At 37.7% G+C, this 25,155-nt stretch overlaps 6 protein-coding genes across 11 annotated transcripts in view; 5 read left to right on the forward strand and 1 right to left on the reverse strand.

The window, feature by feature from the left end:
- Positions 1–943: 943 nt before the first annotated feature.
- Positions 944–2,238, forward strand: LOC105273820 (ribonuclease Oy-like). The gene is made up of 3 exons (XM_011316472.1): positions 944–1,056; positions 1,238–1,793; positions 1,989–2,238. Exons 1-3 carry the CDS (start codon positions 983–985, stop codon positions 2,175–2,177), a joined length of 819 nt encoding a protein of 272 aa, XP_011314774.1. The 5' UTR covers positions 944–982; the 3' UTR covers positions 2,178–2,238.
- Positions 2,239–2,510: 272 nt separating this feature from the next.
- LOC105273821 (ribonuclease Oy-like) lies at positions 2,511–3,900 on the forward strand. Of its 2 annotated transcripts, none has more exons than XM_011316473.1 (3): positions 2,511–2,651; positions 2,857–3,394; positions 3,660–3,900. In XM_011316473.1, exons 1-3 carry the CDS (start codon positions 2,590–2,592, stop codon positions 3,822–3,824), a joined length of 765 nt encoding a protein of 254 aa, XP_011314775.1. In that variant the 5' UTR covers positions 2,511–2,589; the 3' UTR covers positions 3,825–3,900. The 2 variants fall into 2 exon arrangements, with proteins under 2 accessions (XP_011314775.1, XP_011314777.1); XM_011316475.1 differs by having other exon boundaries at positions 2,857–3,385.
- A 120-nt stretch (positions 3,901–4,020) lies between these two features.
- Positions 4,021–6,154, reverse strand: LOC105273822 (UBX domain-containing protein 1). Its single transcript, XM_011316476.1, has 7 exons — positions 5,824–6,154; positions 5,682–5,735; positions 5,373–5,516; positions 5,036–5,287; positions 4,656–4,884; positions 4,377–4,557; positions 4,021–4,229 (listed from the first exon to the last, which is right to left on the reverse strand). The coding sequence occupies exons 1-7, from the start codon at positions 5,877–5,879 to the stop codon at positions 4,183–4,185; spliced, it is 963 nt and encodes a 320-aa protein (XP_011314778.1). The 5' UTR covers positions 5,880–6,154; the 3' UTR covers positions 4,021–4,182.
- Positions 6,155–6,258: 104 nt separating this feature from the next.
- Spx (Spliceosomal protein on the X) lies at positions 6,259–8,234 on the forward strand. The gene is made up of 4 exons (XM_011316477.1): positions 6,259–6,294; positions 6,523–6,606; positions 6,738–7,012; positions 7,089–8,234. The coding sequence occupies exons 1-4, from the start codon at positions 6,261–6,263 to the stop codon at positions 7,881–7,883; spliced, it is 1,188 nt and encodes a 395-aa protein (XP_011314779.1). The 5' UTR covers positions 6,259–6,260; the 3' UTR covers positions 7,884–8,234.
- A 639-nt stretch (positions 8,235–8,873) lies between these two features.
- LOC105273824 (Outcome predictor in acute leukemia 1) lies at positions 8,874–11,466 on the forward strand. 5 transcript variants are annotated; one of them, XR_892947.1, is made up of 5 exons: positions 8,874–8,969; positions 9,310–9,727; positions 10,203–10,395; positions 10,512–10,851; positions 10,968–11,466. XR_892947.1 is itself a non-coding variant. In XM_011316481.1 (5 exons), the coding sequence occupies exons 3-5, from the start codon at positions 9,494–9,496 to the stop codon at positions 10,526–10,528; spliced, it is 444 nt and encodes a 147-aa protein (XP_011314783.1). In that variant the 5' UTR covers positions 8,874–8,969; positions 9,310–9,321; positions 9,393–9,493; the 3' UTR covers positions 10,529–11,466. The 5 variants fall into 5 exon arrangements, 3 of the variants coding, with proteins under 3 accessions (XP_011314783.1, XP_011314780.1, XP_011314782.1); XR_892948.1 differs by having other exon boundaries at positions 10,512–10,702; XM_011316481.1 differs by having other exon boundaries at positions 9,310–9,321; positions 9,393–9,727; positions 10,512–11,466.
- Positions 11,467–18,610: 7,144 nt separating this feature from the next.
- The window catches only part of LOC105273825 (BMP and activin membrane-bound inhibitor homolog), a 15,285-nt gene continuing 8,740 nt past the window's right edge, over positions 18,611–25,155 (forward strand). The window contains exon 1 of the mRNA XM_011316482.1: positions 18,611–19,073. Within this exon, the coding sequence (XP_011314784.1) occupies positions 18,947–19,073 (127 nt within the window). The 5' untranslated portion in view covers positions 18,611–18,946. The remainder of the gene's footprint in view (positions 19,074–25,155) is intronic.

Raw genomic sequence — 25,155 nt, forward strand, 5'->3', positions numbered from 1 at the left:
AAAAGTCACGTTAATTAATTAATTTCTAATAAAACACACGCGTGGTAGAGTCACATCAATTGTTTTATATTTCGCAAAAAAATATAATAATGCCGTCAAAAATATTGGCATGTAAATTCGTGAGAATATTTTGTCTAAATAGAGAAATTTCACGCTACACGGAGAGAAAAATACCGGAAAAATTACGGAACTTTCGCGTATTCGTGGGGTGACCTTGCTTTCCGGGAAAAAGTACTGGAGGTACCGTAAAATTGTCCTGAAAGTTTCGTAAAAATTCCTGCTCGCTACGAAAATTTTTACGGAACTTACAATATTTTTTCCCGAAAACCAAGGTCACCCCACGAATACGAGAAAGTTCCGTAATTTTTCCGGTATTTTTCTTTCCGTGTAGAGATGTTTCCAGAAAAAGTCGATCTAATTTAATTTTCCGGAAAGAAAAATACGCCACACGCCGTTCACCGATAAACCGAGAGAAGAGGGAGGAAAAGACGTAGAAACGACAAGTAGAGCAACAGGTGAGAGATTAGCATAATAATTGGGTCACGGAGGTGCTGCTACCGCCCTGCCCTGTCCATGGTTTAATGACGCCGTTGCCTCAACACAATGTCATCTTGAAAATAAAGAAATTAAACAAATCGCACTGCAATTTTCATTCTTCTCTCATTTATCTCCCCCTTCCCTCTTCCCCTATTCCCCTCTTGCCGTCTTCCTCTTTATATTCCAATCCTCGCAATTGCTTAAAATTAATGTACTGTAATCCAATACAACTTCATGAAAAATATTGGCCAACAAAATTCCGGATGAAGCAATCACTCTTTATCGAAAAATCAGATAACATGATTGATAACAGGTGAAAGCACTTGAAACATCAACTGATAATGGAACGATTGGAGGATAAAAGGAAATGAAATTTCGGGAGCTGTTATAGTTTTTGAACTTTCATCGCGGAGTAAGGCATTTCCTTTTCCAAATCAATTTAGACATGGAAATCAATTTAATCTCGGCGAATCAATTGAGATTCTTGTATTTCGGACTTCTAATTGTCACCGTGCAAACGTAAAGTTTTTAATTCTGTTTCTCCCATATTCAAAATTATTCTACCAGTATCTAATCTAGGATATTCCATGCAATTGCAATTCTTTTGGTGTAATCTACAATATTCTTGTAGAATTTTCACAAAAAGAACTGCAACATGAAGATTAATTTCGTTGTAATTATTTTCTTGCAAATTTCGTAGATATCCCGGGATTCCCAATGTTCCTGAGTTTTTAGAACTACCTGAGATCATAGGTCTCACAACAGAAAAGGAATTCGACATTTTAATATTGACCCAGCAGTGGCCCCAGACGATATGCTCCACGTTCGAGAGTGCGAAGCCTTGCAAACTGCCTCCTGACAATAGGTGGACAATCCACGGACTCTGGCCAACGAAATTGCACACAAAAGAACCAGCGTTTTGCGACAATGGCGCGAAATTCAACCACGCGGCTATAGCATCAATTGAAAAGGAGTTGAATGAGAAATGGCCATCGTTGAATAATAAAAAATCGTCGAGGGACTTCTGGACTCATGAGTGGAAAAAGCACGGGACATGCTCCACGATGCTGAAACCGGTCAACACCCAGGAAAACTATTTCAGGAAGACGTTGCAGCTCAGGGACAAGTTCTATGTGAAGAGCATCCTAGATAAGCTGAAAATTCTGCCAGGAAAATCATATCCAGTTAAAAAAATCGTCGATGGAATCAATCAAGCACTTGGAAAACGTTGTGTTGTCAGTTTAGTTTGTAATTCGGTAAGTAATCAAATTTTTTTAGATAAATACATAAAAAATAACTTTTGTATAGATTTATGTAGATTGGGATTAATTAATTGATTATCACATGATTAGAGCATGAATTTCATGAACAATTGGAGGTTTTAATGTTTAAGTCCGTCTCAAGTTTTTATAGCAGTTTCTATCTTATTTATAATTAATTTTGTCTTTTAGGCGAAGAAGCTATCGTACCTCTCGGAAATTCAGATTTGCTTCGATAAATCGTTTAACTTGATCGACTGCCAGGGGAGTATTCAATATCCCAAGAAGTGTCCACGAACGCATGATATTATCTATCCGGACAGTCCACCGGCCGTCTATTTGGATGGATTAGACGAAATTGAGCAATCAACGAATTATTAAACACGTTGAACTATTTCTAATGTAGAATAATTGTGTGAAGCCCTTCTGCAGGGATGAGACAAGAAGAAATAAAATAAAAATAAAAATCTCTGCTGTGTTGCCCGAATTTTTCGAAGAACTCCATCTATATAAATAGAAGATTAAATTAGGAGCTCAAGAATTTAACAATCGTTGCTGTTTTCTATATTGAAGCGATCAGTGATAATACTGGAATTCATGTCAAATCATTCGGTATCGGATATTCATCGATAATAAACTGTAACGATTTGTTTTTGAAACTTCTCTGCAAGTACCCCAATTGGCTATGAACAAACTAAACGAGAGATGATCTCACCGATTAGATTAAATTACAGTCCACTGAACTTGTGTTTGCGATTCCCTTTGTACAGCCTTTAGTTGATATTTTTCCATCATGGGAATCATCCAGAAATTGCGAATTCTCGCGATGTTGGGAATTCTCGGAGAAGTCCACGGGTACAAATCTTTGTTTTTTTCTTAATTGAGTCATTATACTATAATATTCCAATTAATTAACGAATTAATTGTTGATTTATGCATTATTATTAATTATTGATTAATTCACCAGTTGAATCGCTAATGATATTGCAAAAATAAATCAATAACACAATAATAATTTGGATTGCACAATAAGACAGAAACTTTAAAAAATTTCCGACAGAAATCTAGAGTGGACTGAAGATAGTAAAGACTCGATTTATTTCGACCACTTCGTGTTCTCTCAGTTATGGCCAACGACTCTCTGTTTACCGTTGGACAATGGAACAACTGGTGGGTGCAATCAGACAATCAGAGACCAGTGGATGATCCATGGTCTCTGGCCAGGAAAATTTCACACGTTGGATGTGCAATATTGCGATAACACCTCCATCTTCGATCCTACATCGATCGATTCAATAAGAGAAGAAATGAAGATTAAGTGGCTAGAGTGGATGCCGGCAAATGATCATGATGAGGTCCTAGCACTATGGAAACACGAGTGGGAAAAGCACGGAACTTGCTCGACTTCACTCGAAATTTTAAACACCCAGACGAAATATTTCGAGAAAGGCTTGCAACTTTATGATAATCATAACATGAATAAGATTCTGGCCAGGGCGAATATTCTGCCAGGAAATCAATATTCCATTGAAGATCTTCTGGCGAGAGTCGGTGGAGTCCTGGGGAAGCGGTTAATACTGCATTGCAGTGTAAGACCGGTAATTAAGCATTTTCCCTTCTTTGTTTAGAAAAAGTTTGACTAATTCTAAATAATTAATAGATAAGACCCGGAGATATTATAAATTGTGATAGATTCGTTCGAAAAAACGGAAAAATGTGCTTCGGGAAATGCCTAAGTCTGCTTTTTAATCAAAACAAGTAATTCCATCGTTCTTGTTTCGAAATTTTTGGGACTGAGGAAAATTGAAAGAAATACTATTGAAACAGTTGGGAAATTTCGGTAAACTCTGCCTTTTTTTTCAGGGAAGCAATACGTCGTATCTCGAAGAGATTTGGATATGCTTTGATAAATCAATGAATTTAATTCACTGCGACGATGTTTACAACTTCCCTACTGATTGTCCCCGGGAGAGGGAGATTTTGTACCCCGAGTATCCACGAAATGACTACAATATCCGAAGTATTTAATTTTATTTCAAGAGATGAGTGAGAAAATATGTAGAAAATACTTCTAGCTTCAGAGAACAATTTGTAAGTCCTCGAATTTCCAGAAAATTCATCTTTCGTCTGTCGATTTAATACAAAATATCTCGTCTCGCAGATATTTTTCGCATCGCTCGATGATTTTTTGAGAAAACTCTCTGAGATAGCTCGAAGGATAGAGTTTATATTTCACCGAGTTCAGTTTAATCCCATAAGATATCGCATTTTCAATGCCGACACATTTACATTAATAGTATCAATAAAAATGTCTTAATTAAGAAATTATTTTCATATTTATAACCTGTGGAGAAGTGTTGTCTCTGTCATCAGTTCATCTCCTTCATCATTCTACGTTTTTTTGTACAATTACGACAGCTGATGGTACCAGACCTGTAACAAAAAATATTCCCATTGATTTTGAATTCCATACAATTTCCATACAATTAATTTTTTCAAGAATTTATGTAAACCACACAATTAAAAGAATTACGCATTCAAAATCCCATAATTCAATAAATTTATGACAACAACAATTACCAAGAACATCCAGAGGCGCATCGTAATCGTCAGTCTGGAACACTTTTCTGGGAAAACTAGTCATGAGATTGAACGGCCCTGGCGGATCTGTCCTGTGCATTTCCACGTACAAACGAACAGCTGACAGTTGCTCCTTGGAGCCAAAACTCTGAGTCAGTGTTTCTCCATTCGTCAAACGTATCTGCAACAGAAATAGAGAAAAAAAACATTGAAAAACCATCGACAATCAAGGAAACAATTGAATAAAGAATTTCTTTTTTTTTTCTTATCTCAATTCACCTGAATTTTTGTTTGATTGTAATCCCGTTTGGGTGCAGGGGCCACCGAAGTGGGAGTTGTGGGACTCGTGGCAGAGACAGCTGGTTGTCCACTTTCTTCTGCTTGTTTAGCTCGTCTTGCAGCTTTATCCGCCTCAATTTGCTCTCGAATTTTTTGACGAGCAATTCTGTCCTCTTCTTTTTCTCGCTTCCGTTGCTCCAGGAGCTTTTTCATTTCTAATTCCTCCAGTCTGCGAACAGGAAGAAATAGAAAGAAATAAAGGTAGAGGATACAAATGATTCAATGGGAGAATTACTTTGTAATCGAAATTATTTGATAATTTGTCATAATCAATTTTGTTTAATCCAGAGGTATTTTTCAGACAGTCTAATTATAATTACCTGCGCCTGGCCTCAGCAATCTCTTTCCCAGATTTTATCCTGAATTTCTCTCGTTCGTAAGCCTCTTGCTTCTCATTCTCCTCGCGCTCCTTCCTCTTCTGTTTCATTCTCTCTTCCAAAAGTCTAAGTTTCTCCTTCTTCTCTTCATCAGTCAGAGGTTTTTTCTCCTCTAGACTCTCTGAAAAACTATCGTGACCGGATTTCGTGGCGTGGAACTCAACCTCCAGAGAGGATTTGAATAATTTCCCACATCTGGAATCATACATTAAAAATTGCGTATAAAAATAAAAGAGAGTAGGTTGACAATCAATTTACATAATTAAATTGAATTACTTACACATCGCATTTGAGTGATTTAGCCTCTGTTGCAGATTCCTCAGTTGCTTCAGAGGATTTCGCCTCTTCCGGAGGTGCACTTCCTGAGGCCTGAACCTCTAGTGACTCAGCACTAGGTTCACCATCGTCAGAATGTGCGAGTAACCTAAACAGAAAATTTCCCTCTATCAAATTCGGAGGAAAAATTCCACGAATTGTGGAAAACCATAGGGTTGCGACTGCAGGTAAAATTCAAATAGTCGCTTGAAATAATTATCTTTATTTGGTTTTTTGGGAAAGACTTTTCATTTTCAGTTGAATTATGACTAACCACTCCATCGCAGGCTCCACTCCCTTGTTTCCAGTCATCTGGAGAGCTTTTTCCCTGGAAAAACATCAGAAATTACGAAAATATATTCCCGGCTGAGCGTTAGGGTTAAGTTATTGTTTTGATCAGTGATCAGAGGACTTACGCCTTGGACAACGTGAATCCCATGTCCACGAGCATCGCAACATCTGCTGAAGGCATCTCTAATTATTGTGCGACAATACAAAATTTTTTTTAACGAATGAACACAATTTTCTCTGGATGAGAGGTGATATGATGACTCCTTGTGGCAACCGACATTTATCGAATAAAATCGATCTTTTTCATTCGGTGGATTCAACTCGATTAATTGATTCTCAAGATGCTCCTGGCGCGGAAATAAAAACTTAGATAGTATCTTTAAAAATTAAATGAAGAATATCTATTGTTGTTGATTGATAGAATTAATTAACAAAGTGTATAATCGAAAAAACGTGAATCTCAAATTTTGTGAAGAGATATCGATGTGATACAAATATCGATACAAAGAGATGTCGAGTGTGGTATCGATTGTTCGTAATTACAAATTTTGGTTGTTCAGTTATGGCGGCCGGACCAATTGCCGAACGGAATCAAGGTAAATTAATGATTTATTTAGAGTTTATGAATGGAACAATATTCATTTCTTCGTCTTTGGCATAATCGATTTACGTTTATCATGTATTCAATTGAATTTCACATATCTTTTATGTTCTCCTTTCGGGAAGTTGTCAAATGCATTTTTTATAGGTTATACCAAACGTTTTGATGATATCGATATAGTCTGACTCATGGATTTGTAAATAATTTTATTACTTTTATATAGATGCGACGATTTATGTTGGAGGCCTCGATGATAAAGTCACCGAGTCCCTCATGTGGGAATTGTTCGTCCAATCAGGACCAGTGGGTAATGTAAAATTGTCAATTGACAAATTGCTATCTCTCAATTAATCTACATCTCAGAATAAAGATGACCAGAAGACGAAATCCTGTCAAAAGTAATATAAAACTTATGAGAATTTTAACCTCATTCTCTAGTGAATGTCCACATGCCCAAGGACCGAGTCACCCAGATGCACCAGGGGTATGGATTCGTAGAGTTTATGGGTGAAGAGGACGCTGACTACGCCATAAAAATCATGAACATGATCAAACTGTACGGGAAGCCAATCAGAGTGAATAAAGCCAGTGCTCACCAGAAGAATCTGGATGTCGGCGCTAATATTTTTATCGGTAATCTGGACCCTGAGGTGGACGAGAAGCTGTTATACGACACATTCAGTGCTTTTGGAGTGATTCTGCAAACACCCAAGGTAAATAAAAATAGATAATCCATGAAAATCGTGTACGTGATTGAATGAATTTGTCAAAAATCTCATTGACCTCCAGATAATGCGAGACCCAGAGACCGGAAACTCGAAAGGCTTTGCCTTCATTAATTTCGCCTCATTCGACGCCTCGGACGCCTCCATCGAGGCAATGAATGGTCAGTACCTGTGCAACCGTCCAATATCAGTGTCGTACGCGTTTAAGCGTGATGCCAAAGGTGAACGTCACGGCAGTGCAGCTGAGCGTCTCCTGGCAGCGCAGAATCCGTTGAGCCAGGCAGACAGGCCCCACCAGCTGTTTGCAGATGCTCCCCCCATGAGTATGCCAGCTCCGGGTATTCCCCAGCCCCAGCATCATCATCCACCTCACCAGATGATGCATCATGGTATGGTGGTACCACCACCTCCACCACCAGCAACTCCAATGCCCATGGGACATCCGCCACCACCACCTGTACCACCTCCACCATCTGGATTCAATCCCTCGAATATTCCACCACCACCCCTGCCACCCATGTCCATGTCACATCCACCACTGCCACCTGGAATGCCGCCACCACTGCCACCAATGCCAATACCATCGTCACAGGCACAGGGACATCGAATGATGGCACCACCTGGTGCTCACTGGCCACCACCTGGACAATTTCCACCACCTCCACCACCATCTGGACCACCGGGACAATTTGGGTATCAGCCTGCTCCACCACCACCCAGACCTCCACCAAACTGGAGACATCCGATGCCACCTGTATCACAGGGCAGTGGAGCACCACCTCCTCCACCTCAATTCAGACCTCCCTTCCCTAGAGGACCACCACCACCTCCACCACCACATGATAATGGGGGATATTGAAATTATTAATTGATCGTCGAGAAATCCCAGAGAGAGAAAGAGACCAAAACAATTCATCTTGAGTCTTTCGAAAATATCTACGAAACTCTGAGGGATAACATTATTTTTGCCAGATTCTTTTTTGTAAAGAAAATCCAGGAATATGCAAGTGGTAATTACGGAAATATTCGTATCTTTCAAAATGTCGGAGATATTTCCGAAAAACCCAGGGAAGAATGGAAAGTTGGGTTCATGTATTTCATTTTATCAATCCATTACAGAAATTATTTTTGCGGGATTTTCTCAGTGTATTTTGTGTTACGGTGTGTTTAAAGCAAATGTGAATTTTCAATAAAATGGATTTTGTATTTACTTCTGAATTCTCTACTCTGGATTAAACACGACTCAAGAATTCGTATCAATTACCTCTCGCCGGTTTTAGTTTCTTCTTGGAAAGAGTTGTTTACTCACAATTCTAAGTTACCTAGGGTTCTGGTAATGTACCATCCACCGCATGTAGAGACATTGCGCACAAGAATTAATTTCAAATTCATAGCGCGATACAGATTTTATTTAAAATTATATTTTCCACACAGTTCTATAAAAACAATTATTTCTTCTAAAAAAAAGTGCTTCGTAAAAATAAACATATCGCTTTTCTTACTGCGCCCCCTCCCCCTCCCCTTCCCCCAGAAAAAATTGAAAAGAAAATTCACAAGATTTCCTAGTGCCATAAATGTCTGGGATTCCCCGAAATATTTCGCTTAAACGGATACTGCGAATTTCGTAGACCGCGTGATAAAAAAAAAGTTATAAAAACTTCTTCGACTTCAACCCCTACAATTGCTTATGTCCTCAGAAAAAATTATTGATAGCCCGCTAATACCGAACTATCATCACCCTTGAATTCTTCATACCCGACTACAACCCCTCGTGAATATTTCATCGGTATCAGCACCGAGTGGTCACTTGTGGTCTAGCAATATCGATTCTTACTTTGTCGTGCGTGATTAGATGCCAGCTACTAGTACAAATCGATTTTTCAAAGCCGGTCGTCATGCCAGTGCCAGTAGTTACTCTGCCAAAGTCACCAACAATTTCCTTCAGGTAAAATTAAACTCCAAGCCGTACAATTGCTCGTAATCTAAATCTAATCTCAATTACACATGATAATAAAAAAAATCGGTAATCCCTCTACCACCTTCATTGAAGAATCTCCAAAAAACATTTCGATTGCAATTAAAAATAAAAATCCACTGGCAACGAAAAATCTCAAGTTTCTTCAAATCGATCATTAGTTCTTCCCTTTTGACTTGAGCGATTTTACCTGTTAGCTACCGAATAAATTCCATTTGAAAATCAAAATGTACAAAATAAAAATCCCATCTAGTGATTAAAGCTTCCTCGATCTACAGATCCCCCGATAAGTGAGAACATGAATAATTAGATGTTGCAGAGGGTTAGTGATTAATTGGCAAGGAGTGGAAACCAACGAACCGTAAAATAATAAAGATTCACGTTTCAAGATAGAGTGAGCATCTTGCCCTGAAGAAGAAGTGAGGAAGTTCAACATTGGCTGAGTGCCAGAGGAAAAGAAAAAAATAGTTGTATGCCGGATAGCATGCAAACTCATGGGAATGGCGCGATTCGCTTACGAATGCAGTGTCGATACCAAGGGGAATAATACGAGTGAAGGACCAGGAACAATAAAGCCTGTACCATGTCATAGTAATAATATTTGTCTGTACTGCTGTTGTGAGCCACAGTGCTGCTTCCTCATACAGCGAAACACACCCAAGCACTTCTGGGAGGCTTGGTACTTCTGGCTCGGTGTTGCTCTTCTGATTCTCTTCATTATTTCCTCCGTAAGACTTTTCTCCGAAAATGAAATTTTTAATGAAAATCGCAACTCAGGTAGAGATAACTCAACATTGAATTCGGTAGCTCAAGAGAGGATGTTGTACCCTCTAAAATTCCCCCAAGACTAATCCATAATGCCATAATCTAACGTAATCATTCTCTCGAGAGAAGTCGCGTCAACTGGTGTTAAACCAAAACTGCAACTCAGGCAGAGATGCAAAAACTCAAGATTGAATTCGATGGTTGAAAAGAAATAATATCAGGGCCTTCACCAGGTGATACCTCCTAAATGAAGGTAGATACTGAAATTTTGGTGGATACCTTTTTTGCAGAGCGATTTGTAAACTGTAAAAAAGGTCTATACAAAGATTTCGCTATCTCTGTTAATTTATGGGATATTCCTGGATTAATGACAGCCAAACACAATGAACTTTTTAATTTGTAAGATTTAGTGATTAATGATTGAAATTGTACAATCAGGTGGCCAGTTACATCATTAGCAATTGTCGCCACAATCTGCGGACATTAACAGGTCATCCAGCATCGACAAATTCAGGCCCCAGGGGAAATCCCACAAACGAAATTTCGATTCACGTGATACCAACAACTGGTGCACTTCCGTCCCACCGTAAACTCTTGTTATGCGCGCCAGATTCCAGTGCTTCGTCGATGAGTAAGTGCCGCCATCATTACCATAAAAATTATTTTAAAAAAATATAAAAAAACCGATCGTAATCACAATGTAACCAATTTTTATCGATCATTAACTCGTTCTCTTGTGCATTCCAGCTCCAGTCGTTGCCTGAACATCACGACACCCTGACACTTCTTGCTTCCTTCAGTATTCCTCATTTTTAAATAAAATATTAAAATGAGGGAGTGATTATGTCTGGGATAGAGAGAGGACCAATTGAGTATAACGACAACCCGTTAATACCCAGCGGTTATGACAAGAGTTGCAATAAAGGCGCAATAACTCGGTACAGGCTTGCGATAACGAGTCATCTCTATCTGTCGTATAAAGTCCGTTGACTAGATTCCCCTGGAGATTCTAGTTTTTTTTTCCACCCCTTTTTTAATCCAATCATTCCCACAAAGTCATACAAATAATTCGGTCACAATTCATCTGGTAATCATTACTAATTTAACATTTTCCACTAGTTTTCGTTTAATTATTTGCTCGACTCTGACTGGACTCGAGTTCTTCTCCACTGATTATTATTTTTTATTTTTCTCTTCGCAAAGCCTCTTGAAACTCGTTTTCTCCCGGAGGATCCAGATGGGCGTAACTCCCATTAACAATTAAGAAGACATGCCCGAGGGGGACCCGAGGCATTGCTTTGCGGAAGATCTTCTCCTTCTTCTTTCGCATGAAGAATCCACCAGAGAGTGCAGTAATGCCGAGGGGGTAATTTAAGGGAAGATAATCACACGAAATGTCTTCTTTTATTTGTTTATTTTTCTCTGTTGTTTTTTGGGGAGACGCTTGACGCATTCGATGGGTTTGTCTCACGGTTTTCCTGGGGCTCCATTGATTTCGGGGTTTCACTATTTTTTATTAACAATATAAACAAGTATTTGTCTACATTGTTTAGAATACAAATTTATTTATTCGAATCATAAACTCTGAAGTAGAAAATATGAATGAATAAATAAATTTCCGGGTGCATGTCCCCAAAGTCTTGAAGTCGATTGAATGAACAATTTTTTTGTCAAAGCAACTGTTGAATTAACGCACAATAAAGTGAATATGTACATATAAATCGTTGAACCCTTTCTCTTTTTTGTTCTTGGTACAGTCGGTGAAGATAACCTTGGTGAGATAATCGCGAGAGGTTTACTCGGTATTCTCCGAAGACTCCTCTAATTAATGTGAACAAGCGTTGATTACTCTGCATTTGCTCTTTATTCTTTCATGCCCGATAATACATTAAAATATATAATGCCCCTCGGTCGTGGGGTGATTTTTTTTTATTACTTATTTTGTTAACAGTGAAATAAATTACATTGTACATGAAAAAGGCATTTGGGGGAAGAGCAATGAGAAATTGTTGTGCTCTCGGTACATGGTTCATTCGTCCCAGTAAACCAGGGTCATGAACTTTATCAACAAGTACTCGTTATCTGCATATGCGTAACGGTTTTATTCTCTCGTGTCTTGGGGATAATAAAATGGTACCATTGTTGGTGGAAATATATCAGTTTGCTATTGTTTTTTTTTTAATTTTTCTTTTTTTTTTGCGTGTGTCCTGGCGTGTGGACAAGCGTATAATCCCATTTACGAGTTTGTACGAGAGATCCGGATTGACACCCACGATTACTTCGAATGTATATCGGGATCAAGTCAGTGAGTCGTGACTTGAGTGCAGAATTTAGTGAACAGGAGATTGTGATATCGGTTTTTTTTTAGTCGGTTGTATTTATGAGAGGGTTCATTTTCTAGGATATCTTTTATTTGATTTCTCCATTTTATGGTGAAATTTTTTATGAATTTTCACTATTTACTCTTAACTTTTTCTGTTTACTAGGACTAACGCGCGCGTATTTTATGGTATGTATTAGTGGTGAAAAAAAAGCACCAATTTTTTGTTTAAACAAGTAATTAAACAATTTTTTTATGGCATGATACATCGAAAAAAAGGAATGCATGTTTCGACTGAGAAAATAATTTTTAATAGTTTCCAATTTTTTTCTAGTGCATAATATACAGTACACATTTAATTCCATCGAAATTTGATGTATATTTTTATTATTTATTTATTCGTATGCTTATTCTTACAGATATATACAGTATATGTAGTATATTATATATATTATATCATGGTATTTAATTTCTTTCAAAAAGTTATCATTTTATATGATACGGTATTTATTACGGTTCATTAAATAATTTTCAATAACAAAGATGTTAATTCATATATTTGGAGTTACGCTTGCAATCCGGTGGAATGTTACCGGTTTCGGTGTCTCATCCTCACATTCGCGATGGAAAAAGCACCTGTCTCATTACTCCATGTTAAAATAAAAAAAAAATCCACCTGACTGAAGGTACAGTTGTTCCGTATTTTTTTATGAAATTCAATTCTCGAGAGATTGTATCGGTTTATCTGGCAGACAGGGCCATGCGCATGCCCAATCGGTAGATCAAGATCGGGTATTCCCCGTTGGTCGGAGAGGACATGTTAGTCCCTTTAATTAGTTCACGATTCGATCACAAAGGGAACGAACCGATGTATAAACACGTATGAGTTTATGCGTATCTGCTGGTTAATTATCGGCATTTTGCAATACCGATTTAATCCTCCTGTCTGCATATCTGAAAAAAAAGGGTAAAAGAGGATAAAAAGGGCTTGCGTGTGTTGAAAAATGATTCACAAGTGACTTGTCAAGATCTTTGATTTTTCATTAAATTTCTTACTACATAAATTAATATATATATTAATTTAATTAACAATATAATGTATTCTACTAATCAAATCAATCAATCAATAGTATCATTAATTAAATTCATGAATTACTGATATAATTTATTAGAGTAATTAAAAATGTTCGCCCATGCGAGAAAAATGAAAAAAAAAATTTGTCTCCATAACTCCGGTTTTTGAAAAATCGACAGCCCCTCACCCAAAACCACCGGAAATAAAATCACAATTGTTCAGATTATATCGCACTCGACCTTTCTTGCTCCAGCCTTCAATGCAACCCATTGCAATCCTTTATTTTCCACTTCTCAACGTCTCTCAAAGGCTCGTAATAAACAGCATCGGGCGTGGGCTATTGGTGCACTGTGTACACACGGGATTTTATAATTAGCGTCTCGTTCCACGGAGATATGCGCGGGCGATCATGCCACTGGTCATCGGTGTATGTGCATGCGACGATAAATGTAACTGAGAAAACCAGAACTGTTTGTGTGTTGGGCGCAATGCAAATTCAAGTGGAACCGAGTGACGGCGCCGGGCAAATTAATTGCCTCGTACCGATCCTCGTGTGAAAGCCAAAGCAAATATAAGGGGGGGAGAGGGGTGGGGGAGGGTTTAATTTTTCCGCTCGTATTCCCCTGGAATTTTCAATTACGCGATGACATGAGAATATTTAGATCGCCCGATCTAGGTTAATTCGGCTATTTTATACCAATTGATTTCCCTATGGGAGAAATCTATAGTATTACACTTTTCAAAAATTTTCTTCAATGTTTTTTTAAATCTGTTTTGCACTTTCTAGTCATATAATGGATATATTATATCTATGGGAGGTGTAACGAGCGGCGTGTGAGCACCTAGGGGACTGGCCTGAGGCTTAAATGAATGGATATATTTTCTTTTCGAGCTTTTCCAATGTTTCCATTACCCTCCGGGAATTTTAAATTCACCTGTCGATCGGGGTCAGTGCATCGACAGATCGAAACACAATTGTTTTAATATTTTCAATCCGTTGTTTAGTAATTGAGGTTTTTCTTTCTTCTATTGATTTTCTTTCTCGTCGTCGGTTGGGGGAAACTAGTGGTTTCAATTTGGAATTAAGGATATCCCACCTTTAGGATTAATCTAAAAAAATATAACGTTTTTGCGTTTTGTTATTATTTAATGGCTCATGAATATTTGTGGGGGTGCAATCATTTTTATGGATTTTTTGTACCATTTTGTGATTCTTTTTAAAAGTTTAGAAAAGGCGCAGAAAAATATTCTCCACACCTTGAAATTTGGTGAGTTATTAAATAATGACAACAAAAAAAAACACTATATTTTATCACGTCAATCCCCGGCAAGTTGTCCATAAAAACGAGAAAACATTAATTTTGGCTGTATATTTTAAAAAATTGTGGGTGGGAAGAAATGTATTTGGCAGAATTTTTGTCTCGGTGTAATCGGTAAGTGAACTGGAGTTTCATAATTTTCATTGATAAAAAAAACTGTTGGCAAACGAAAATTTAATTGCAGGAATTTATATAAAACTGGACTTTGTCCACATTAATTTTTGTCCCCGGTACCACCATAATTTTCATTCCGTCGACGTAACGACGTAAAAGCCATCCGGAGCCGCCCTCTTATCAGCAAGCCCACCTCTGCCTTTTTCGTGCCGCTCACTCAAGATAGAACCCACGGTTATTTTTTAAAACACTAAAAAAAAAAATTCCATACCGTCTGCAACTGCCGCATCAATTCCACCTAAAAATCCGTCATTAAAACAATTCAAGTAACAATCAAGCATTAAACAAGCGGAAGTTCCAACGGACAAACTCTCGGCTGAAGTTCACCAGTAAAAAATTAGAATTGAATAGCAACAAAACAATTCGTTTAAATGGGTTTACAGTTTTTGACGATGCCATTTTTTGGGCCCTTTCATTGCCCACGTTCCGTCCGTACCCGGACCCTCTAATCTCGAGGGCTAAGTGGGTTTTCGAGTTCAAGAATGTCAGAACCCACCTTCTACTATCTTCCCCCGAGTTGTTTCGCCATCGTTTCCTATCTTCCACGAAATACACCAAAAATACTATCTTTTCAGAGGTTCGGTTTGTGTGCACTTTGATGACGCACTTTTTTTTTCGTCCCGAATATTCCGAACTCGTTGTTTTTTCTATTTATTTCACCGGGAGGCGAATTGAGAGGAGATAGCGATATCCGGAGGGACCACCGGTCCTCAGACGAATCATCGACATTAGTTACATCTCGCGACTATCTCTTTCTCACGCAGATAAGGCATTTTTCGAATTTTTTTATTATTTACTAGTATTTAATGACTAGTATTTAATGATCAGGGAGAATAACATGCAAAAAGTTTATTCAATAAATAAAATATTTGACAATAATGGATTTTTTAAATTTAAAACATAAAAACAAAATATTTTTATACAGATGTTATAATTATTTGAAAATTTATATAAAAAAAAAATTATGTATTTATCAAAATATATTTAGTTATTGCAATTGTTGTTATTATTATTATTATTATTATTATTATTATTATTATTATTATTATTATTATTATTATTATTATTATTATTATTATTATTATCATTGTTAGTCCCTATGCATAATTGATTAATTACTATAATTAATTAACATCAACTAGTCCTCGGTAATCAAAATTCAATGCAACAAATTAGCGGTAAAAATAAAATCATGCGAGTCATTTACAAATTTTTAATAATATTGCAATAAAAATAGTTATCCTTTTTTTTTGAAAATAATGCCTCCAGTGTAATTATTTTGAACGTTAATGGAATTCCAGGGAGTGTCACGGATTTGGCAAATTATCCGGTTCCATTCAGAGCCTATCGGAAATACAAGCGAATCCTTTTAGGCGTCATCTCGAGTCGTTCTCACGACTTTTTTATCTCAATTCTCCATTTTTTTCTTCTCAATTTTCTACCTCGAGACGTTTTTTTCTCATCGAGAGTTTGTTTTTGAATTTGCCCTGCCTCGGTGTAAATTCAACTTCCGTGGAAGGCCGAGTGTTTGAACTTCCCGGTGGACTAATTGTCAATATAACTACTTGAAACTAACAGATAACTACTTTATAATATTTATAACTACTTTAAACTAAAAGAAAAAGGGATTCTAACGAAGCACCTCCTCTCTGCACATCACCTCTGAATAATGACAATGAAAAAAAACCCTTTCTGCAACCCCGAGTTTGAAAAAAAGGTTCTCCTTGAGATAAATGTTTCAATAGTTGATTAAACAATTTCACCGAAAAACTGAATACACGGTGTGTAAATCACTCTCTGAAATGAAAAGCATGCTCTGCATGTATCAATGATTTATTTATAAAGCATCGGAAATAGCAATGGCTTCAGCGAATTTCATCTGCTTCCAAATATTTGCTCAATCTTCAAATTTTTTTTTTCAATTTCATGTTAAGCGCCACTTGAGTGAATCGTGTCTTTCTCACGCGCTCATGTCTGGTGCTTGATAATAAAACATTCTGGATTGTTGAAGAGGGTGACTCTTGAAAAATCACTCGAGTGTCCGAGGTTTAAATCCAACCACGCAAACTATCAAGCAAATATGAGTCATCGACGTTGAATTTCGATGACCACTTCAACCTCTCTAGACATGTTGAGTTAAAACTTTGTCATACTTCCGGAGGTCGCAATTACAGTTTTTTAATCCCATTAACAATATTTTCTGATTAATGACCTCTCGGTATTAAAAATCTAATTAAAATAACGGCCGAGAAAATTTTCGTTCTCATGAATGCCCAATAATTTTCCAGTTTCTTCTAGTCTTAAGTTTTATAAATTTTTCAAATGTTTAAAACAAATACAGGAAAATTATTATTATTATTATCATTATTATCATCATTATCATTATTATCATGATTATCATTATTATCATTAATAAAATAATAATAGTAAACTTTGTTCACTCAATTTTTTTCCATCCTTAAATAATACATTAATAATAATATATTATTTAACAATAATGCAATTGACCGAAAAAAGGGGGTTAAGTGAAGAATTGTGGATTAGTCGGGTAGCTCCGACAACTTTTGATTGACTTATTTAATTTCCGAGCAATTGGAAAGTGATGTTTGTTGACAAAAAGTATGTAGGTGTTGTCAAGGGGTAAAAATTGGAGAATGCAATTGAGTGAATAATTCGCTGAGTGGAAAATACGGTTTAGGCCATAAATTAAATTGCCCTCGCGTCTGGTTGGCTGCCAGGTGTTCGCATCCTCGATCAAACCGTCCACCGGCATTTACTTTGGGGTTTATATACGGGCACATGGGAATCAATCACCGCTCTTAAACGGACAATCGGGCTGTGTAGAAATGTGGAAGGGGAGAAAGGAGATGAAGAAGATGGAGAAGACCCACGGGGGCGCATTTCTCGGGTTCATTCTCTCATTCTCGAAACGTGTCATCCCAACGACTTCGTACATAATGGATAACGATCGGTTGCGATTTTTATCGGTTGGTCAATGGACAGGAATGAGTGGAATTAAATGAAGAAGTTGTTTTTTAGAAACATGCCTTGAGGTTTTCTTTAATTTCCAACGATTTCTGGGGTAATATGGAAAACATGAATTAGAGAGACTCCCCACCCTCGCCCATCGCACCCCTTGAATCGTTGATTAAAAACCGGGAAAAAATCCTTAATTAACCCACCCTACGGGGATGCGCAACTTTCATCATCATCCCCTGGAAATATCAATCCCCATTAATAGAAAAAATTGAAATAAAAAAAAATCTTTCGCACTTGAGAAAAACACTTCTCAACCAAAGAACGAATTTTCTGCCTGGCTAATCCATCAAGTCAAGCGGACCTTAAAAAATCGTAATAGCCGATCGAGTCATGAGCTAGAGAGACTCCCCACCCTTTCCGAACGCGCTCTCAAAACCGTCGATTAAACTAAAAAAAAATTCTAACGAAGCACCTCCCCTCTGCACATCACCTCTGAATAATGACAATGAAAAAAAACCCTTTCTGCAACCCCGAGTTTGAAAAAAAGGTTCTCCTAAAAACGGGACGACATTTCTAAATGAGCAATCCGACAGTCTGGATAAGAGGCTGACGGTCGGCGGCGGGTTTGCTACATACACAAACGGCATGAGACAAGCAACGACGAGTGGAAAGAGGGGTAAGAGGGGAAGGGTCTGAGTAAAGTTGCCAGATGCATATGTGCATGCACAACACATATACACAGATAACACATAGAAATAACTGGCGTCTGTGCCTCTAGGCGCCAGTGGCGTTTTCCCCTCTGTCTCACCGCCACCGCTCCTAATCAGGTGGTCTCGCTCTCCTTGTGTACACAGACAGGCGGATTCGAGACAGCCAAAGCATAGACCTACGAGAGCTCTCACACATTTACAAACACATTCAGAGACAAAAGCTTGAGGGCCAAGAGGTGGGGATCGGCGCGCCACTCAATTCGTAACATTTAAAAAGTATCAGTGAGCGTTCCTCCGTCGACCGGTGATGTGCACCACCTCTGGACAAGGATTTTTCCCATTTTACCGGGGATTCGTAATTCTTTAAACATCCCCACCAACCAGACAAATTAGACCACCATTATTTATTTGTACAACGGATTAACGGATCAGTTTTGTATTTCAACGGTGGAGCAGTTGTGATCAATCGGTATTGAATCGTCTCGGGGATATGCTCGTACGGACTATCGACTGTTGCTCTTGGTTTTATTGAAGATACAATATTTCTTTTTTTATTGATGCACCAGTTGGATCGGCCTGTTTCTGTAATTAGTTGAGTGAGTAACATGTGGCCGCAGGATTTTCTTGTCTTTGCCACCCTAACTACCATCACCAGGGCTGCATCCGTGGGTTTTGATCTGGGGGACTATGAGGTACTTGGTGATACTGAGGAGAGGACTGACAAGGATTATGGTGAGGTTATTCATTAATTAGTTGTGGGTATTTTTAAGTCGACGGGGGTACACACTCAGCAGAAAATTTCTTTTCCTAAATATATTTTCTTTGCATCAATAAATCCGGCAATCACTGTATAAATACTCCCATAATATTCACTAATGTCAAATACTTTTTCATATGGTTAGTATTATTATTATTATTGTTTATTCCATTGATGTTACAAATGTTCTCCTTTGTTTTACATCGGTATTCTCCCCTTTCCTCTTTCTTTTCGTTAGTATAAGATCAACCATCATATGGTTAGTAAATATTCTTAACAAACGATTTGTTTTTTATTGCTTCGGTGGATTACGGAATTGTTTTTGCAATGTGAAAAATTATGGGGATTGATTATCTGGTTTGGGGAAACTGATTAGATAATTGGGATTGAAAATATGAATGAGACATTTGAATGATTTGAGAATTGGAGTGTTTTTATTTCAGGGATTTAGGAGTCGATGAGAATCATGAAAATTTACCGTTCATTGATTCATCGATTTGTATTAGATTGTAGTTATAAATCCCTGCATTAAACCACAGCATATCTGTATATTCTTATCTTCATTTTCAACTAACTGCTAGTTGAATTAACTAAAACACAACAGTTTGTTGAAACTTGGTAAAACTTGAAAAGCTTTACATAACTTTAAGAAAAATGTGTAAATCTGTAATATCGTAGTCTTATAACGTTGCAACTAACTGAGTTCACCTACTTCTGCATTAAAGGAAACAGGAAATGGATCGAAATGTAAAAGCTCGAAAGGGTATACATGACCAAAATATATATATAAATCCCTGCATTCAGGCCATTGAGGGGTCAAGTTAAAGCGATAAACCTTGTTTCGCGCCGGCGCCGATACAAATGTTATACCTTTTTGTTAACGGAAAGATAAGGGAGTTAATAATATGCGGTGATGTTAAAAAAACACAGGGCACTTACGCTTCGTTGCCCTCACTCCCTGATTTCCGCTATCCCATATTTTACCCGATCTTTTGTAATTAATTTAGAGGCATTTCAGCTGATGGTCGAGCGTTTTTTTTTCTTCACGTCATTATGGGGAGAAACCAATCAGACAGGTGCTCCATTACGATAACTGTAATTGGAGCTCGGAAGGAAAAAATGTCGGGAGGATATGGGGGAAAAACTTCAAGTGTTGAACGCACGTGCGAGAAAATTTTTAGGGAAATTCAGGGGTTAAATAATGACTGAACGTCTTTCATCACTTTTTTAAATCACCCCAAAATTTTTCAATTCATCAATCAATAAAAATGAATTCTAATTGATCTCATTAATTAAGATTCATTAATTATCACAGTAAAAGTAATAACTACAGCCAATCAGTCGTTGTTTTTGTCAATTTTATAACTGATAAAAAAAATGGCTTCAAGAAATTGAAGTTGTTAATTTAATATCTGTGAAATTTAGTTTAATTCAATACTAGTTTGAGGGATTGAAATTGGATAAGGAATTGGAATTAATTTGATGCATTAAAAATTTTGAGCCAAAGTGGGTTTAAGTGTCGAAAAAATTGAATAAATTTGGGGAAAAATCAAGTGCATGGGGCACGTGCGCCAGAAGTACTGAATAATTCGCTCATTCGTGCGGTGGGAATTGCGATGCTTGCGCAATGGCCGTTGACCGAGACGGGCTGGTTACGAAGGGGGCGAAATAGCTAGTAGGCATTAATAACGCGATCGGTCACGTTCGCCAGGATTGCAACAAAGACGCGTCTATTCCCTACTATTTCGACAGTTTTTTCAGTTCTCCCCCTCCCCCTGAAATAATCCCCCTTGCCCCCCCTCCGCCCATTGGTACAGATGATTTGCGAGACTTTTCCCCTCCACCGGCAAATTTTCCACTCAGGAAATGATAAATATTGAAACTTGCCGGTAGTTTGGCGCCGTCTAGTCGCCCAGTAAAACGCCGGGTGTTATATATTTTTTTTTTCTTCGATATGCAACAGTAATGCTGGCCACGCGTTGTAGTGGACGGCGCGCGCAGGCCGCAGGGTAATGAGGGATTAATTCAGTCGTGAGGGCATCACGTTGAAAAACCATTCTGATATCTCTCGGGTTTGAAATGACGGATGTGAGATCATGACAGTCTAAGAATTGCGAAAATTGAGCGCGAATCCTTCAGAGACGGTTGTGAAATCGAAAATGAAGGATTGGGATGATTTTTATGATAAACTGGAGCTCGAATGAATCCACTGCAATTTTAGATCGGTTTCTTTAGGGTTTAACCATCGGGGCTGACGATTTTTAGAAAACCGGAGTTACGGAGACTTGGACGCTTTCGTTAGCGCCGAGAATGTGGGGTGTGGGCACACGGAATAATCTTCAAAATAGGTGAAAATATGTACATTTACATGTAACACCCGTTTCCCTCATCATTTTTCATTAAAATAGATTTATTATCTTGAATTCTCTCTTATTCCTTCAGGCAGGGGCTGTGCGTTCTCCTCTAGCGTGAATTGCAGAGACTGTACCTTCAAAAACAGCAATAATTAACAGCAAATTAACGTCAAATCATTAATGCTAACATTTTCCCTCTCTCGGGAGAAAAACTTGGCGTGTCTTGTGCTCGCGGATTGAGAGATTTCGAATTCTGTTGATATCTCTCGGTTCAATATGTTATTTATTAATAAAGCGCGATAAGCTATCGCATTTCGCGGAAGAAACTTCAGCTTTCGTCATAGTCTAGGAAAAGCAATTAAAATTAATTATGCCAGTAAAAGTGAACGGGAGGAGACAGAGGTGACTCAGTGCTCTGGGGTCGAGACGGACCCCAGTCGATAACCAGAGAAATTTAAAACTAAATCCACAACATTATCTACTCCTAATATTCCTCTATCAATCTCGACAATTCAAAGAAATCTTAATTGTCACTAGGAAATTTTTTAGCGGTCATTAGAGAGCATCTCCAAATGTTTGACCCATTTGCCCCCAAAATTGGCCCTCACGACCCACAAAACCCATCGCCCCATGAAAACGTCGAGGTCATGACCTCAGACCAGAAAATCAGAAAAAAAATTCCGTAAATTTTCTCATTATCCGCAAGATGTTTTTGCATGTTACTTGAAAGAGAAAGAGTGAGTGGATAAAAACGGTTGGAGGCAACAAAGAACAAAGCCATCAAGAGCTGTCGTAAAAAGAAGCGAAACGAAATAACGCGAGCGCCGACGTTTCGCCGGACGTAACGCTTACGAATGCGCACACATGAGAGAAAAATACATTTTTTTTTTCCCGATACTAACAGGGTTTGTAATGCAACGGGTGAAAGACGTAAGTGCCTTATGTACATTGAAAAACGAGGGGTGGCGCCTAGAGAGAGAAAGAAAGTGTAATATACAAACACAACTACTGGGTTTTCGTATTCATGCGTGCATGACGAGTCGCGTCGCAGTGCCGCCTCGTCTCTCCCTTTGGCGTTAGATCACAGACACCATTTGTCCACATTTTCGTACAATTCCTCGTCACACGAAAACCATTTTTCTTAATAATAGAAAAAAATTTAAAAGGAATATCGAAAAAAAATTACAAATGAAACTATAAAATGGAAAAACTGATTCTTACAGCCTAATTCAGCCTTTCCATTTCATATTTTTATTATTCTCATTTTTATATTTATATTTTATCGCCTACTGAAACTGCGGGGATTTATTACTCGGAAATGTTTTCCATGTTAGGAAAAATAGGGAAATATTGCGCGGAGAGGAAATTGTAATGCTGACTTGAGTCTGGGGCTGAGTTTGGGCCTTACTTTGTACATCTTTAGTCTCTGGTAAATATTTTCATTTAAATTACCTCCCGATTGTCTAGTCTAGACAGCAGACAAATGACGAAATTTTCCCACTCCAATGGTGGCTCCATGTGAAACGTAAATTGTTGTAACAAAGAGAGTGAATATATATTTTCGCAGAGACCAAGGATGTCTCGTCGGTGGCCAATTACACGAGTCCTGGCTCCAATTTTATCGGCGGGACGTCGGCATATCCGTTCACAAACGTACACAAAAGGGGGAAAATTTACCGCAAGTAGATGTATGGCGCCTGAAAATATTCATACGTGTTGGTAACTTCCGTGTGCCAACTGGCAACCATCTTCCTCTTTTACTGTATATTTGTCGGTTCGGTGGCCACACGTACGTGAAAATTCTCTCTCTGGTATGGGATATGTCGACCGAATAAAAACAATAGAACTTATAATTAAAATTTAAAAATTATCGATAAATATCACTACACAGCATAACATAAAATGAAAGTACTATTTATTAAATATTATTTAAAATTTTTTTTCTATCATTTATGCATAATAATAAAACGAATAATAATGAAAATAATAATAATAATAACAATACAAACAAGAAGAAGAATAATAAAAATTGAATAAGTTTTTGCGAGAAATGTGTGAGTTCTTGAGGAAAAATAATTCTGGACATTTGACAAGAATTTTCAGATGACAGATGACTAGTAATTTTCAAAAGATTGGCATTAAATTCGATTTTGGATGACGAAATCTTGAAATTATCAATTTAGCGTGATTTTCTTTTCCAACAAACAATCAAAATGATTTGACACATATCGTGGATGTAGACATACCATTATTCAATTTCCTATTTCAGATGTAAGACGGTTTCAGCAATCCAGAGAATTAAAGAGTCACGCGAGATCGCGTTGCAAAAAGAGAATAAATAAATGTAAATTGCTAGATGTATTATCCCCGAGGACGGAATCGTGTATGCATGGATGATTGGTATATTGTCGATCCTCCTCAGTGCATATCGCAATATCTGTATTAACATCGCAATATTAAGTTTATTCTGCATTAAGATCGAGGAGAGAAAAATCCGACGGCTCATTTTGTTTCTCATTTTGTCTCTTCGAAAACTAATTCATTAAAAATAAAAAAAGAGAAAATTGAATTTGAAAAAACTTTCATTGCGGAATAATCGAGTGATAATTCAGATCGACAAGTTCGGCGAATTTTCAAACGGAAAATGAATTTAGAAACCGATTTTTTTTCAAATCGAACACACGTCGTTAATCATAATCACCGGAGATTAGATCAGAATTAGTCTTTGGCAAGGCTAAAGTGCGAGTTAGTAACTGCATCGGAAAAAGAAATCGTTTTTTGCCTGGTGGGGGAGAAAAGTCGGGACCTTGGGAATTGTAACGCAAATCGGTCAAACCCCGCATGAGCGCACAACCACTTTTTACCTTCTAATTTTACAAGGCCCTGCACGCGATACATCTCTGGGCCCTTTAGCTAATCGTGCACTGACCACTCGAAGAAATAACCACTTGAAAATATTTAGAAAATTCCGTAGATTTCTAGTCTTAATAAAAAAAATCGGCAATTCTCCACATCCAAGACAAAACGACTTTCCGAGCAATAATTAACTGTAAAGGTAATTTAATCGTTGATAATAATGAGAATTTGAGGCCCTCCTTCCCAAAAAATGAACAATCAAATGAAAAGTCATGAAAGTAGAATCGATTATCATCGGCACGTACGATCGCTTGGCGTTTTGCTCGCAGCATTGGATAAGTCGAGAGAAACGGAAGGGGTAAAAAAAAAGCCTGGTGTTATGTTAATGGATATTTTGTATGCGATATGACGCGAACTCCTCTGCAAACCGCAGTATGTACGTGATTCACTCGATGCCCATAAAGTTGCGTTGAATTTAAATGTCAAGAAGCGCCATATACTTGCTCTCGTCGAAGCCGCGCAAATATATCTCGCGGTGTCAATTATGAAATCTGGACAGGTATGCACACATTGACAATTCAATAGACTCGCCAATTTTTTCTTTCACCATTTTTCCATCAATTTTTTGTATTAATATCTCGGAATGTCTGGAAAAAAATTCAATTGAACAGCATTTCGATTTGTCTATTTTTCATTAGACCCTGAATTCCTGAATACTTTATTTCCCGAATTCCTGAATGAATTCGAACCTGTGACATCTGTCATTAAATGTCCGCTCATTATTATTTAATTGTTATTTAATTCCCGAGGCTAATCCTCATTGTTCTTAATGATTTTCTGTCGCCAT

The sequence above is a fragment of the Fopius arisanus genome, unplaced genomic scaffold (assembly GCF_000806365.1).
Source record: "Fopius arisanus strain USDA-PBARC FA_bdor unplaced genomic scaffold, ASM80636v1 scaffold00007, whole genome shotgun sequence".
Classification (NCBI taxonomy): Eukaryota; Metazoa; Arthropoda; class Insecta; order Hymenoptera; family Braconidae; genus Fopius; species Fopius arisanus.

Coding starts and splice junctions, on each gene's coding strand:
- LOC105273820 (XM_011316472.1), top strand. CDS start 983: ATGGAAATCAATTTAATCTCGGCGAATCAATTGAGATTCTTGTATTTC. Junction 1,057..1,237: donor CTAATTGTCACCGTGCAAAC/GTAAAGTTTTTA, acceptor CAAATTTCGTAG/ATATCCCGGGATTCCCAATG. Junction 1,794..1,988: donor TCAGTTTAGTTTGTAATTCG/GTAAGTAATCAA, acceptor TTTGTCTTTTAG/GCGAAGAAGCTATCGTACCT.
- LOC105273821 (XM_011316473.1), top strand. CDS start 2,590: ATGGGAATCATCCAGAAATTGCGAATTCTCGCGATGTTGGGAATTCTC. Junction 2,652..2,856: donor ATTCTCGGAGAAGTCCACGG/GTACAAATCTTT, acceptor AATTTCCGACAG/AAATCTAGAGTGGACTGAAG. Junction 3,395..3,659: donor TGCATTGCAGTGTAAGACCG/GTAATTAAGCAT, acceptor CTTTTTTTTCAG/GGAAGCAATACGTCGTATCT.
- LOC105273822 (XM_011316476.1), bottom strand. CDS start 5,879: ATGCCTTCAGCAGATGTTGCGATGCTCGTGGACATGGGATTCACGTTG. Junction 5,288..5,372: donor AAATCACTCAAATGCGATGT/GTAAGTAATTCA, acceptor GTATGATTCCAG/ATGTGGGAAATTATTCAAAT. Junction 4,885..5,035: donor ATTGCTGAGGCCAGGCGCAG/GTAATTATAATT, acceptor TCCTGTTCGCAG/ACTGGAGGAATTAGAAATGA.
- Spx (XM_011316477.1), top strand. CDS start 6,261: ATGGCGGCCGGACCAATTGCCGAACGGAATCAAG. Junction 6,295..6,522: donor AATTGCCGAACGGAATCAAG/GTAAATTAATGA, acceptor ACTTTTATATAG/ATGCGACGATTTATGTTGGA. Junction 7,013..7,088: donor TGATTCTGCAAACACCCAAG/GTAAATAAAAAT, acceptor ATTGACCTCCAG/ATAATGCGAGACCCAGAGAC.
- LOC105273824 (XM_011316478.1), top strand. CDS start 9,494: ATGGGAATGGCGCGATTCGCTTACGAATGCAGTGTCGATACCAAGGGG. Junction 9,728..10,202: donor TTCTCTTCATTATTTCCTCC/GTAAGACTTTTC, acceptor TTGTACAATCAG/GTGGCCAGTTACATCATTAG.